The sequence below is a fragment of the Babylonia areolata genome, chromosome 8 (assembly GCF_041734735.1).
Source record: "Babylonia areolata isolate BAREFJ2019XMU chromosome 8, ASM4173473v1, whole genome shotgun sequence".
NCBI classification, from domain to species: domain Eukaryota; kingdom Metazoa; phylum Mollusca; class Gastropoda; order Neogastropoda; family Buccinidae; genus Babylonia; species Babylonia areolata.
The window spans coordinates 29,086,459-29,100,312 of record NC_134883.1 but is presented as its reverse complement, the minus strand read 5'-3'; the positions used below and the strand labels follow the sequence as shown (position 1 = coordinate 29,100,312).

General features: G+C 42.4%; 1 protein-coding gene across 1 annotated transcript; it reads left to right on the top strand.

Moving 5' to 3' along the window:
* Nucleotides 1–3,746: 3,746 nt before the first annotated feature.
* On the top strand, nucleotides 3,747–13,373 carry LOC143285134 (uncharacterized). The gene is made up of 6 exons (XM_076592358.1): nucleotides 3,747–3,930; nucleotides 6,162–6,418; nucleotides 8,203–8,392; nucleotides 9,227–9,664; nucleotides 10,945–11,109; nucleotides 11,957–13,373. Exons 1-6 carry the CDS (start codon nucleotides 3,831–3,833, stop codon nucleotides 12,316–12,318), a joined length of 1,512 nt encoding a protein of 503 aa, XP_076448473.1. The 5' UTR covers nucleotides 3,747–3,830; the 3' UTR covers nucleotides 12,319–13,373.
* The last annotated feature ends 481 nt before the right edge of the window (nucleotides 13,374–13,854 follow it).

Below are 13,854 nucleotides of genomic sequence, written 5' to 3'. Positions count from 1 at the left end.
AAGGTTTATCACTGGCCCAAAGGAACAAGCTCAAGTCCTGAACAAGCAGTTCCAGTCTGTCTTCAGCTGCAAGGAGGATATCACAGCTGATGATATCAACCACCTGACCTACCCTACAATCCTATATGCAGCATCATCAACATAACAGAGGAAGAAGTAAGAAAGCTGCTTTTTAAACTCAACCCCAACAAAGCCTGTGGACCTGATGGCATCACAACCATGCAGGCTCCTGAAGACAGTTGCTGAGGAGATTGCCCCTGCCTTCACTCTGCTCTTCGCAGTTCCTACAAAACTGGAACACTGCCACACAACTGGAAGCAAATTTGCATCACACCTGTCTTAAAGAAGGGAGAACGATACAAGGCAGAAAAATTAATTATCGTCCAATCTCTCTTACATGTGTAGCCTGCAAAATGATGGAGCACATTATCACCAGCCACATCATGACGTACCTGAAGAGCAACAGTATCCTGTGCCCAGAACAGCGGGGCTTCCGAAGAGGACGATCCTGTCAGACACAGCTGCTCAGCTATATTGACAAAACCACACCCGAGCTGGAAAAAGGGAGCCAAGTGGATACAATTGTCCTCAACTTCTCCAAAGCCTTTGACAAGGTCAGCCATACCCTGCTTTTACATAAATCACAGCGCTACGGAATTAGAGGTCAGCTCAACACCTGGATGAAGAACATACTTGAGGACAGGCAACAAGCAGTTGTCAGTGGTGGAGGAAGTCACTTCAGACTATATCCCAGTCAACTCAGGCGTTCCTCAGGGCTCGGTCGTCGGCCCTTGTCTCTTCCTTCTCTACATCAATGACCTCCCAAAGTCTATCAAATATAAGTCCAAGCTATTAGCAGACGACATAATGTGCAACAAATTAATCAAGAAGGAAACCGACCAGCACATACTCCAAGCAGACCTACGGTTTCCCTTACTATCTGGGAGAAACAGTGGGTTATGTGATTCCACTTCCAAAAGTGCTCCACCTTGAGTGTCAGTCAAAAGAGAGAAAAGATCATACCTACCAACTCCATGGTCATCCACTGGAAAACGTCAAAGCCATAAAATGTCTTGGTGTGAACATCCAAGATGATCTGCACTGTGGGTCCCACATGAATTCTGCAACCAACGAAGGCAACAAGACCCTATAAGCTTTCTGCGGCGCGACCTCAAGATAAGAAACAAGAAGACTAAGGAAACTGCGTACAAAACCCTTGTTCAACCTTTCCTTGAGTACGCTGCGTCTGTGTGGGACCCCTACTGATCTAACCAGTGACATCCACGCCATCGAAAAGGCCCAGCGCCGAGCAGCAAGATAGGTCACTGACCGGCATCAACAGACGTCATCATGTGTCAACTCCATCCTTGGAGATCCCTCAACTGGTGCCCCCTACAAGTCAAACAGAAAAAAAAGCTCGCTTGGAGATGTTTTACAAGTTCCACCATGTTCTCATCTCCATCAACTCAGTCTGCCTACCATGCAAGCCGATCAGACTGCTAGCAGGCTGAGCTCCAGAAAAAAACAACACCTGCAACAACGACGTCCCTGCCTGCAGAACAGTACAGACAGATGTCTTTCTTCCCCCGCACCATCCTGGAATGGAACACAGGTGGTTGTTACAGCCGAGCCGCTGGACTGCTTCAAGTCCAGAATGGCATCAGTCCTGCCTGTGACACAACAGAGCAGATTTAACCCCTACTATCCACCAACTGAACATTTCTGTCTGACGAAGAAATGATGGGGGAAGGCGGAAGAGCAGGGCCGGAGTGCAAAGGGAAAGCACTCTACGAGTCATCTGATGAAAGGTGAACATCTTGCGTTTACTCATTAGTTATTTCGCATATTATTGGCATGTCCATCAAAAATCAGTACGACTGTCTGTACATACAGTTTTGGCAAGTTCCTGGTGCCAGTCATGTTATATGTTGACATCCATAGTAGTAGTTTATAAAGTTTATAACATAGACCAGGGCATCGACTTCGACGTGTTTTTTGTGTGTTTTGTTTTTGTTTGCATTTTTCCATCGTTAATGTTGAACATGTTACTGAAAGGTATGTGACTGTACGAATTAGACTATTTGATTTATTAATCAATCCTTTCCACTCCGTGAGGAAGTGGATGTTTTCTACTATCGAAAGACTGATTCATACGTATGGATGATGTTCTCTCTCTCTCTCTCTCTCTCTCTCTCTCTCTCTCTCTCTCTCTCTCACACACACACACACACACACACACACACACAGTAATGACACTCACAGGATTAGTGTGTTGACACACACTCACACGCTCTCTCTCTCTTTCTCTCTCTCTTTCTCTCTGTCACACACACACACACACACACACACACACACACACACAGATATATAGATATATTATATATGTATATGCCATGACAGAATCTGTTAGGCTCTGGACTTCCACTTGTTCCAGTATTCACCAGTGGTCAGGGTTTGAGGAGCCATTTCGACATGGTTTTGCGTCCTTGGGAAAGTCACTTTGCTCAGATTTTCCTCACTCCACCCAGGTATGAATAGGCATCTGACCTTGGTTAGGAAGGTTGAAATGGTGGAAGAAGAGGATTTGGCCCTGTTTTCCTATACGGAGCCCTAGACACAGTGGACGTGTGTACAAGCACACATGTATACAAGCACACATGCAGGCATGCAGTCATTCTCATGTAAACCCAATTAACAGATCAAAATGGATTTCATGGATGATGGAAACAATCAGAACAGGTTAGACAGCCATCAGAGGAAGGGGAAATTGTATGGTATGTTTTAGCAGCGGTAATTTTGCTTGAACAGATATCTTTTAAGAGCTGTTTCAAAGTATGAATTTGACTCATTGTAAGAGTCCCAGTCAGTTACTGAGTTAATGGAAAGAGTTGTTAATGTCGTATTGTTGTATATGTTGTCAAATTGCAACGCTTTTCAAAACTGGTGATTGGTGTTAAATATATGTATATATATCTGAAAATTATAAAGAAATATTTGAAAGAAATTATTTATAATTCATTAATTGTAAGTGGAATATGTGTAGTTTCAAACACATGATGTTGTATATTAAGAAAGAAAAAGGTAAGTCCAGATGCCTAAAATCACATGAATATTTTGAGATAATCGTATCATTCCATTCTGAAAGTCTGTACAAGCAGTCACTGAGTTAGTTTCTTTCTTGGTGTTTCCTTTGTTTTTTCTTTCCCTTTTCCCCAATGTTAACAATGGAATTGTTGCTTGCGATGATTATAAGCTGTGTATTTTAGAAATAAACTATAGACACTGTTTTGTTCTTGATTTCAAACATAAATTTAAACAGTTTGATTCTCCTGCATTTTGTTCCTAATCACCACTTCTTTTCACCCTCTGCTGCTATACCAGTTTGCACTTTCCATTCTTTCCTCTCACGGCTGTATGCTGAAAAAGTAGTCAGTTCAATAGGTGGTATATATACCCTAAAAAATAAATAAAAAACCCACCCAAAGAACAACTGTTTCTGACTTTCAGTATGTTATGATGATTTGAGGAGGGGAGAGGGATTCCCTTTCTATACATGAGTCCAGTTTGTTGATTTTTGACAGTTGTAACCAGAATAGTAGAGAACTATGTAACCATCAAAGGATGATGAAAGCTACTCAGAAGAATAGAAAGTCACGACTGACAGAATTGCTGCTACTGTTGTTGCTACATGCTGATTAAAAGTATGTGCTTTGTGGTTGTTGTTTTTTTTCTCCCTTTTCAGATCTGTGGAACATGCCATGGAGACATCCCCACTAAAATGCTGACTGGCATGATAGCCTGAAACTGGGACTGTGTCATGAACTGAGGACATGACGGCGGTCATGGGGTATGGTCATGTCATCTGGCTTTGGACCACTTGGCTTTACGTTGCAGCACACATCAGAGCGGAAGCATTCAAAGTCAAAACATGTAAGGACTTGATTATGGTTTAAAAAAAACAAAGAAGAAAAAAAGAAAAGAATATTATGATAATGATGATGACAATGAAAATGATAAATGAGAAGGGGGCATTTTTATCAAAAGTGGAACAGGACAATGATGATGACAGTGATACAAGGTGTTTATGTCGTGCAGGGAACTTGTAGTAGTGATTTTATTGATTGGTTTATTGATTGATTGATTTGTATTCATGACATATAGCACCTGATATACCTATAGGAATATTTGTGTATGCATGCATGTATGTATGTATGCATGCAAGTATGTATGTATGTATGTATGTATGTATGTATGTAATGTAAAACAATTTTCAAAAGTTTAAAGGTCCCATTGCCTTTTACAACCTTTAACTGGTTTAAAGGGCAGTGAATTCATATTCACTGGGTCTGGGGCTTGGTGTAGGAAGACAAGGCCCAATCTCCTGCTTCCACAACTTTTAACCTTCCCCAGCAGAAGTTCGGTTCCCAATGCCTAACTGAATCTGCTATGGTGCCCCCACACCCCACTATTTTTTAGGAGAAATCAGTGGATGCCTAAAAGTTCTGCAAGTGAGCAGGATAGTTTCAGCATCCCTGGAAGGTTCTTTCTTTTTTCTTTTCTTTTTTTTTTTTTGTCTTTCGTTTTTGTTTTTGTTTTTTGTTTTTTTAAAATCTTTTTGTCCTTTTTTTTTTTTTTTTTTTTGTTCCTTCCATCATCCTTTTTCTCCTTTCTGTTGTCTTTTCTTTTTTTCTTTCCTCATGTTTTTAATCTGTCCTCTTCCCAATGGCATGTTCAAACACCTACAAGACCATGCAACATATATTACACATGCATGATGGTTTCACACAAAATCATATTCCCTGAAAGAGAGGCATGGTATACATACACACACACACACCCTCTCACTCTCTCTGTGTCTCCTTTACTCACTCAATCCCCTCCCTCTCCACAGGCTCTACACCTAAGTACAATAATATGTATGTGCACACTGAATACTACCCTCACACACCCCACTATTTATATATATATCTATTGCTTTATCTACCTATCTATTAATTTGTTTTTGAAATAAATGATGACACTTAATTCTTGGTGTCCTCTGACTTTCAAAGAATGTTTTGTCTGCAGGTGCTGTTACATTTCTGTTTGATTTGATTGAAATTTTATTCTCCCCCCCCCCCCATCTCCCACTACCCCCTCACTCCTCCTCACCCCCATTCAGTGACCTGTCTGTGTCTGTGTCTGTGCCTGTGTCTGTCTTTCTGTCTCTCACTCCCTGTTTCTGTCTCTGCTTGCTACCACCACCCCATCCGTCTTTCCTTCAAGGTCCCCTGAATAGGGGTGGGTATAGAAGCATCTGTGTCCGTCTTTCTGTTTGTTTCATTGTCAGCTGCTGACCGCGTTTGAACATTTTCTTTACCAGTCAGGCCCAAGCGTCAGTTGATTGATTGACCTTGTGTGTATATTCATTATGCATACGCTGGTCATATTGACCTTGTGTGCAAATGTGTGCTTTGCTTTGCTTTGCTTTCCAAGGCTGATTTTGTTTATGTTTCTTCTCATTCATGTAGGAAAATGAAGATATCAGGGCTTGGATCTATTATTCTCTCTCTATCTCTCAAATGCATTGTACAATGTAAAAAAAACTGGCGTTTAAAACATTCATGTAAACACTGAAATGAAAAACTTACATGCATAACTCTTTACAGGTAACCAGCTAAAAACACACACTGATTGTTTTATGTTCACACACACACACACACACACACACACACACACACACACACACACACACACACACACACACACACACACACACACACACACACACACACACAAACACACACACACACTCGCTATCATCACAGACTATACACGCTCCTCATCACAATTCTTAAAAACCCGATCACAACACTTGAAACTACTCTCAATATCACAATATGCAAAAACCATATCACAAATCTGAAAATCCACTTCCAACTCTTTAAGTTGCATACATCTGATAAACATCTGCATCATAAAGTGCAAAACTTAAAAGCAGTCACACCCCTGATTGAAAAGGCAGATGGAAAATCAACTAGTCCACATCTGTTCAGCTGTCTTTTTCCAGTACTGTACATGTATTTGTGAGTGTCTGTGTGTGTTACAAATCATTGCTGATGTGATGAGGAGGCTCTGGTGACTGACGCTTGAAATGAAAGTGTTGCCGCGTTGTTTTACAGTGACGGTAGACCCAGCACAGACTCTGTGTAACTTGACGCAGAGGATCAGTGAGAATGAAGCGTACCGCATCGTCATGCCGGAAGGCCAGAAGTGTCCCAGCGGTGGTTTTACCTGTGCAGTCACTTTCTCCAGGTTCTTCCTGTCAGCTGACCGGTATGAGAGGCAAAGGAACGAGGTCTGCGTGGATTTTTCTCGCATCCGTTTGAAGGGTGCAAAGACAAGAATCTCCATTATTCACTGGTCTCTCGATGTCTTGGTAAGTTAGGGCACAAGAAGAGGTTGAATGGAGGTTGAATGGAGTGGCTGTTGATTATGCCCATAAAGGTTTTGGAACACTTGCATCATGTGGAAAGGAAAATGAAAAGCGTTTTCAAATCACATGACTAGCAACACTTTGCTGATGGTTCAAGTTGTGGATAGTGCATGCAGGTGTGTGTGTGTGTGTGTGTGTGTGTGCGTGTGTGTGTGTGTGTGTGTGTGTGTGTTCCAATGATCCACCACACTGGCATGGATTGCAGGATGTTTGATGTCAGCATTCGGCCTTCTGCATGTGTACGCACAAAAAGGGGGAGTTCAGGCACTCACTAGCTGGTGTGCACATCTGCTGACTTGGGGAGGTCAGAAATTATCTCCACTCTCAACACACCAAGTTGATGCAGCTTGGATCAAACCCAGGACCTTCAGGCTGAAAGTCCAATACTGTAAATGTAATAAATCCACTCTAGTCATTTGGTTACATAGCGCAGTAATCTATAATCATTCTGATGAGATATATGTATATTTATAGAGAGAGACAGATGATTAGATATATGTGTGTGTGCGTGCAGTATGTGTTCTCAGAACCAGTCAAAAAGTATGTCAATTGCTTCCTGTGATACTGGTATGCATTGAACTATATAGGAAGTGATTAAAAAAAGAAAAGAAAAAGAAAAGAAATTCTGAATAGCTGTTACCTAAGATGATGCAGGAATGGGGCAGGATCTCCTCTGGCTGGGAAACCAACAGCAGCCTGATTATATACTGCTGGTTCCTCCCTGCAGACTGCCAGGGTTAAGACTTCAAAATGAGAATGGGTGTTTGTGTGAGCATGGGGGTAGAGACAGTTGACATGAGTGTAATTACATGGAGAGGGCACAGAAGATGAACCAGCACCAAATCAAAGTGGCTGACTGGCTAAAACAACCCAAAGAATTTTTGTTCAGAACTTGCTGAATCAGCGTGTCACTTTTTTCTTAATCCTTTCAGCACAGGGAGGTTTTAGCTCAGCATCAGTACATCTCAGCCAATTTAACCAGTTCAACCCTGCAGAGTTTACAAAACCCTGGTTAGGTTCCGATGCCATATTGATGCAGAAAAACGAAGAAAATATGCCGAAATTGACCTGTTTTCCCTCCCAATTAACACACGAGGACACTGCGGGAAATACCATAGCAGTTAGTTCCTTTTGTTTGGCACATGGCAGAATGATTTAAGAACTAGAACAAAACAAATGTGACAGTTCGCATGGATCATGGGCTGAAAAGGATTGTTCTAAATATTGTTAATATATTCAAAATCACTGTATACCATCTCTGAATAATTTCCTTTATTGATGCTCACTGATTAGTGAAACATGAGCCATATGTCATTAAAAAACAACAACAACAACAACACAAAATTGCTTTTCAAAAAAGTCCTAAAAGAATGTTTACACTGCATTCAAACTTTGTTAGGAAAACAGCTCATAGGTTCAGCAACAAGAGTTTCACCACCTTCCTTGTATTTTTCAGTTCAGTTGCTTAAAGAGAATTTTTTTTTTTTTTCTTAAATCAATTTGGATTCTATGTCCGAATATTACAGCAGCCCACAAACGCAGAAGAAGAAGAAGAATACTTATATATTAGTTCTAAACAAGCTTTCATTCTTCCTTTTCATTTTTTTTTCTTTTTTTCTTTTTTTTTTTTTCTTTTTTTTTTTAGTTGTTTTTGTTTGTTTGTTTGTTTATTGTTGTTATTTTTTGTTTTGTTTTGCATTTGATTCATGTTTACGGGTGGTCTGCAGAGGCTGACAAGCTCCAGGTATCCACTGATCAATCAGTACATGCGAACATTCAAATGCTACTCCCACTACGAAGACAAAGTGACACTGATGTTTGAAACGGATTGCAACGTTTCTGGCTCTTTGCTGCTGCGTGACTACTTTGCATCGTGGATCTACGTGTATGCTCAGCCGTCGCAGAGGCATCTTGTGTGTAAGTGTTTGGAGACATGTCGGAAAGGCAGTGTTACTTGTTCATGGCGTGTGCAGTGAGAAGATGTTGACAGCACAGCCCTTACCTCCCTCCCTCACCCCGCAGAATCTTTCATTTCAGTGGACACTGATTCCTAATGTTTGTTCATTTGTTTATATATTTATTTATTTATTTGTTTTTATATTTTACACCTGAAAGTCCTCTGACACCACAAAATCAATTTTTGCGTTGTAATGTTTAGCCAGATGATGGACACGTATAATTTTGAGTGTGTGTGCAAATATGTATGTATGTGTGTGTATGTGTGTGTGTGTGTGCACTTGCATGTGTAGGCGTGTCTGTTGTTTGTGTTTGTGTGTGTATTTGTGTGAGTGTGTGTGTGTGTGTGTGTGTGTGTGTGTGTGTGTGTGTGCACTTGCATGTATCTGTTGGTTGTGTTTGTATGTGAGTGTGTGTGTGTGTGCATGTGTGTGAGCTCTTGCATGTATACATGGGTCTTGTGTGAGTGTGTGTGTGTGTGTGTGTGTGTGCACTTGCATGTGTAGGCGTGTCTGTTGTTTGTGTTTGTGTGTGTATTTGTGTGAGTGTGTGTGTGTGTGTGTGTGTGTGTGTGTGTGTGCACTTGCATGTATCTGTTGGTTGTGTTTGTATGTGAGTGTGTGTGTGTGTGCATGTGTGTGAGCTCTTGCATGTATACATGGGTCTTGTGTGTGTGTGTGTGTGTGTGTGTGTGTGTGCACGCACACACAATAAACCCCAACAACTCATGATCACAGAATGATTCCTGACCTTGATATTTTCATTTTTTTTATCTTCTTCTCTTTTTTTTTTCAGATTTTCTTGACGGAACGTGCAGTCACAGCAGGACTTTTTCTTCCTCCAGTGCAAACCTGACGATCCGTTCCATCTACTGGAAGGACACGGCGAACGAAGCCAAGGTTCAAACCTGCAGCCTTTTGGTGAAAAACTACGGCATCGCATCAAGAAGAAAGCTTTGCACCACGTGGAACTTCATGCAGACCTCGTGTGAAGTGTCTGTGCACTTTAAACAGGAGCGCCTTATGAGGTCTGACTACGTGTCCCTCAGAAACTACAGCTGTGAGACAACGAACCTCTCCCCCGAGGATACCTGCGTGCCCTATGGGTTTCAACAGAAGCCTGTCTTCGAGGTGGTTCGGAATGAAAGCACTGCCGAGAACGGAACGCTCCGAGATGGTTCGCCTATCTTTGAAGTGCAAGCTGTCATAAAGATGGAGGAAAAGAGGCAGCTTGGTATGTATGTATGTGTGTGTGTGTGTTTGTGTGTGTGTGTGTGTGTGTGTGTGTGTGTGTAGGGGAAGAGGAGGAGGGGATGGGCTGGTGTGAAAGGATGGTTCAGGCATGTCACGGACACTGCAGGATCAGTGACAGTTTGCTCTAAGCTGAAAAATGGTTGTGTCAGATTTATGTTATTAAAAAAAACCCAAAAAAACCCCAAACAAACCAAAAAAAAAAAAAAACCAAACAAAACAACAACAACAAAAAATTCCTTGTGATCTGATGGAGGAAGAAACATCAACAAGGTAAATGAAAAGCGAACAAACCCCTTTCCCCCAAGCACCTTGTTGTTTTCTTCTTCCTTTTTTTTTCTTTACCTTAGTTGTATATAGGCCATGCAGCACCCTTTTTCACACACACACACACACACACACATATGCACACACACACACGCATGTATGCACACACACATATATATGCACACTCACACTCACATGTATGGTGCACACACACACACACACATACACCTTGGCACACACACACACACACACACACACACACACACACACACTTGCACACACATGTAACGTCTGAAATCATAATTGTGGGCAGACATTAAAGAAAAGAACACACACATGCAAATGCACACACACATGCGCACACGTCCACAGATATATCTGTTTGTCAGCTGATGAAAACTGTGTGTTGTTGCTGATAATTTTCTGTCGTGAACAGGTTTTTGGTATGTGAAAATGTTTCCGTAAACTTGTCTTCTGTCGACAGAGAAAGCATGAGAGTGACATATTTGACCAGCAGCTTACAGGTCGATGACAGTTTCTTCCAGAATTTTTTTTTTTGGGGGGGGGGGGTGTGGGGGGGGGGGGGGGGAGGGCGGGAAAGGGGTGGATGGAGGCAGAGGGGGTAAGGTTTGGGGGTGGGGGTGGGTGGGGTGGGGGCGAAGGAATATAATTTACTACAAAGGGTTGTTGCTGTTCTGTTCGATGGATGTGGTTTGCATTGGAGAGAACTGGCAGCTTAGTCAACGTCAGTGGTGCCTCTCTTACAGAGACTGTGGGACAGAAAAGGTGTGTGCACAGGTCTTATGTATGGTTTATCAAGACAAAACTGTGACGGCTTCGGCATAAATGGCTGGCTGTTGCTCTTGTTTCCTTTTTCTTTTTTTTTCTTCTTTTATTTATATATTTATTTATTCATCAATATATATATTTTTGAATCTTTTTATTTTATTTATTTCATTTGTTTATTTATTTTTATTTTATTTTATTTTTTTGCAGACAATTTTGAGACCATAAACACAGAGAGCGACACTTACAGCGAGACAGACTATGAGAGCACCTTCGCCACGAGAATTATCTTCCCTTTGCTCGGGGTGTTCTTCAGCATCTGTTCCTGTGTGTGTGGCGTTTCACACAAAAGATCGGTCGCACAGCAGCGACAGTGTAAGTTTTTCAGGAAGTTCACTTCAGCACACTCTGCATGTGTGTGTGTGTGTGTGTGTGTGTGTGTGTGTTTGTGTATGTGTGTGTTGTGGTGTGTTGTGTTGTGTTGTGTTGTAGTGGTGTTGATATGTGTGTGTGTTGTGTTGAGGTGGTGTTGATATGTGTGTGTGTGTTGTGTGTGTGTTGTTGTTTTGTGTTGTGTTTGTGTTTTGTGTTGTGTGTGTGTGTGTGTTGTTTTGTGTTGGTGTTGATATGTGTGTGTGTTGTGTTAAGGTGGTGTTGATGTGTGTGTGTTGTGTGTGTGTGTGTGTTGTTCTTTTGTGTTGTATTTGTGTTGTGTGTGTGTTGTGTTGTGGTGTGGTGTGGTGTGGTGTGTGTGTTTGTGTGGTATGGTGTGTATGTATGGTACAGTGTGTGAGTGTGTGTGTATGTGTGTGTGCGTGCGTGTGGTGTGGTGTGTTGTGGTGTTTTGTGGTGGTGTTGATATGTGTGTTGTGTGTGTGGGTTGTGTTATGTTGTGTATGTGTGTGCTGTGTGTGTGTGTGTATGTGTGTGTGTGCATGCATGTGTGTGTGTGGTATGGTGTACGTGTGTGAGCTGGTGTACGTATGTGGTATGGTGTGTGTGTGTGTGTGTGGTATGGTGTGTGTGTGTGTATTTAAATATGCATGCATGTGGTAGTGGTGGTAGTGGTGTGTGATGTAAATCAATTACCGTTTACATTAATCACTGATTACTGTTTTTGTTTTGGGACAAGTTGAGTGTGACATGACGTTACTGATGTTTTGGTCTCTTTTTTTTTTCTTTTTCTTTGGGGGGTGGGGGTGGGGTTGCCGTTTCTGTACAGCCGCTCGGGACGCAGCAGTAGAAGACGGCACGGCAACAGACAGCGGGAGAAGGACTGCAGGCCTGGACAGTCGCAGTGTGGGGGGACGCGTCTCAGAATCGTTCGGCACGCCCCCCTTCAGACAGGGACGTGACGGGGGGGTGGATGGAAATGCAGCACCGCCCCCGGCCTACGCTGATCTGGACCTGACGGCGCCGGCGTCACGCGCTGGATCAGGTGCCGGCAGGCCCTTCCTGGCACCTCTGGATGGTGTGGGTGAGGGGGAGGCAGGCATGGAACCCCCTCCTCCTCCTCCGCCCTTTAGTGACAGCCCCTGTGGCGCTCCCCCTGCCTATCATGAGCTGTTCCCATCGCGTGCTTGACCTCTCGGTTCCTTGACTGCTAGGTCCCTTGACTGCACAGTCCCTTGACCGTTCAGTCCCTTGACCACTCAGTCCTTGACCACTCAGTCCCTTGACCGCTTGGTTCCTTGACCACTCAGTCCCTTGACCGCTCAGCCCTTGACCACTCAGTACCTTGACCGTTCAGTCCATTGATCACTCAGTCCCTTGACCGCTCAGTCCTTGACCACTCGGTTCCTTGACCGCTCAGTCCTTGACCACTTGGTTCCTTGACTATTCAGTCACTTGACCATTCAGTCGCTTGACCACTAAGTCCTTTGACCACTCTGTCCCTTAACGGCTCAGTCCCTTGACCACTCAGTTCCTTGACCACTAGGTCCCTTGACCATTCAGTCCCTTCCCGATGTGACAATGCTGGGTTTTTTTTTTACCACTCAGTCCCTTGCCAGTGTGACAGTGCTGGTTGTGTTGACTGAAGGGATCTTTTTGTCGTTCATGTCACACTGGTGTGATTTTGAGGCATCACATTTTTGTTGTCCATGTGTCACACTGATGTGATTGGGAGACATCATCTTTTCATCATAAATGTCTGCCACTGATGTGATTGGGAGGCATCATCTTTTCATCATAAATGTCTGCCACTGATGTTATTGGGAGGCATCATCTTTTTGTCATAAATGTCTGCCACTGATGTGATTGGGAGGCATCATCTTTTTGTCATAAATGTCTGCCACTGATGTGATTGGGAGACATCATCTTTTTGTCATAAATGTCTGACATTGGTGTGATTGGGAGGCATCATCTTTTTGTGATTGAAAGGCATCATCTTTTTGTCATAAATGTCTGACACTGATGTGATTGGGAGACATCAACTTTTTGTCATAAATGTCTGACACTGATGTGATTGGGAGACATCATCTTTTTGTCATAAATGTCTGACATTGGTGTGATTGGGAGGCATCATCTTTTTGTGATTGAAAGGCATCATCTTTTTGTCATAAATGTCTGACACTGATGTGATTGGGAGACATCAACTTTTTGTCATAAATGTCTGACACTGATGTGATTGGGAGACATCTTTTGTCATAAATGTCTGACATTGGTGTGATTGAAAGGCATCATCTTTTTGTCATAAATGTCTGACACTGATGTGATTGGGAGACATCAACTTTTTGTCATAAATGTCTGACACTGATGTGATTGGGAGACATCTTTTGTCATAAATGTCTGACATTGGTGTGATTGGGAGGCATCATCTTTTTGTGATTGAAAGGCATCATCTTTTTGTCATAGGTATGTCACAGTATCCAGTTTCTTGTGACAAGTAACATATACCCAGTGTTGTTGCATCATATCCTGTTTTTTTTGTTTTGTTTTTTTGTTGCTGTTTTTTGTACAACTGCTGTACGGTTTTGATATTTCATATCATGCAGTTGATGTTGTTGCATGATAATCAGTGTTTTTGTAGTGCTTGTTCATTTGAAGATTTCTTTGGGGGGGAGGGGGTGGTGTTGTTGTTGTTTTAAGTCCATGTTCTTTGTTTTCATGAGAGAGAGA

Coding starts and splice junctions, on each gene's coding strand:
- LOC143285134 (XM_076592358.1), top strand. CDS start 3,831: ATGACGGCGGTCATGGGGTATGGTCATGTCATCTGGCTTTGGACCACT. Junction 3,931..6,161: donor AGCATTCAAAGTCAAAACAT/GTAAGGACTTGA, acceptor GTTGTTTTACAG/TGACGGTAGACCCAGCACAG. Junction 11,110..11,956: donor GGTCGCACAGCAGCGACAGT/GTAAGTTTTTCA, acceptor GTTTCTGTACAG/CCGCTCGGGACGCAGCAGTA.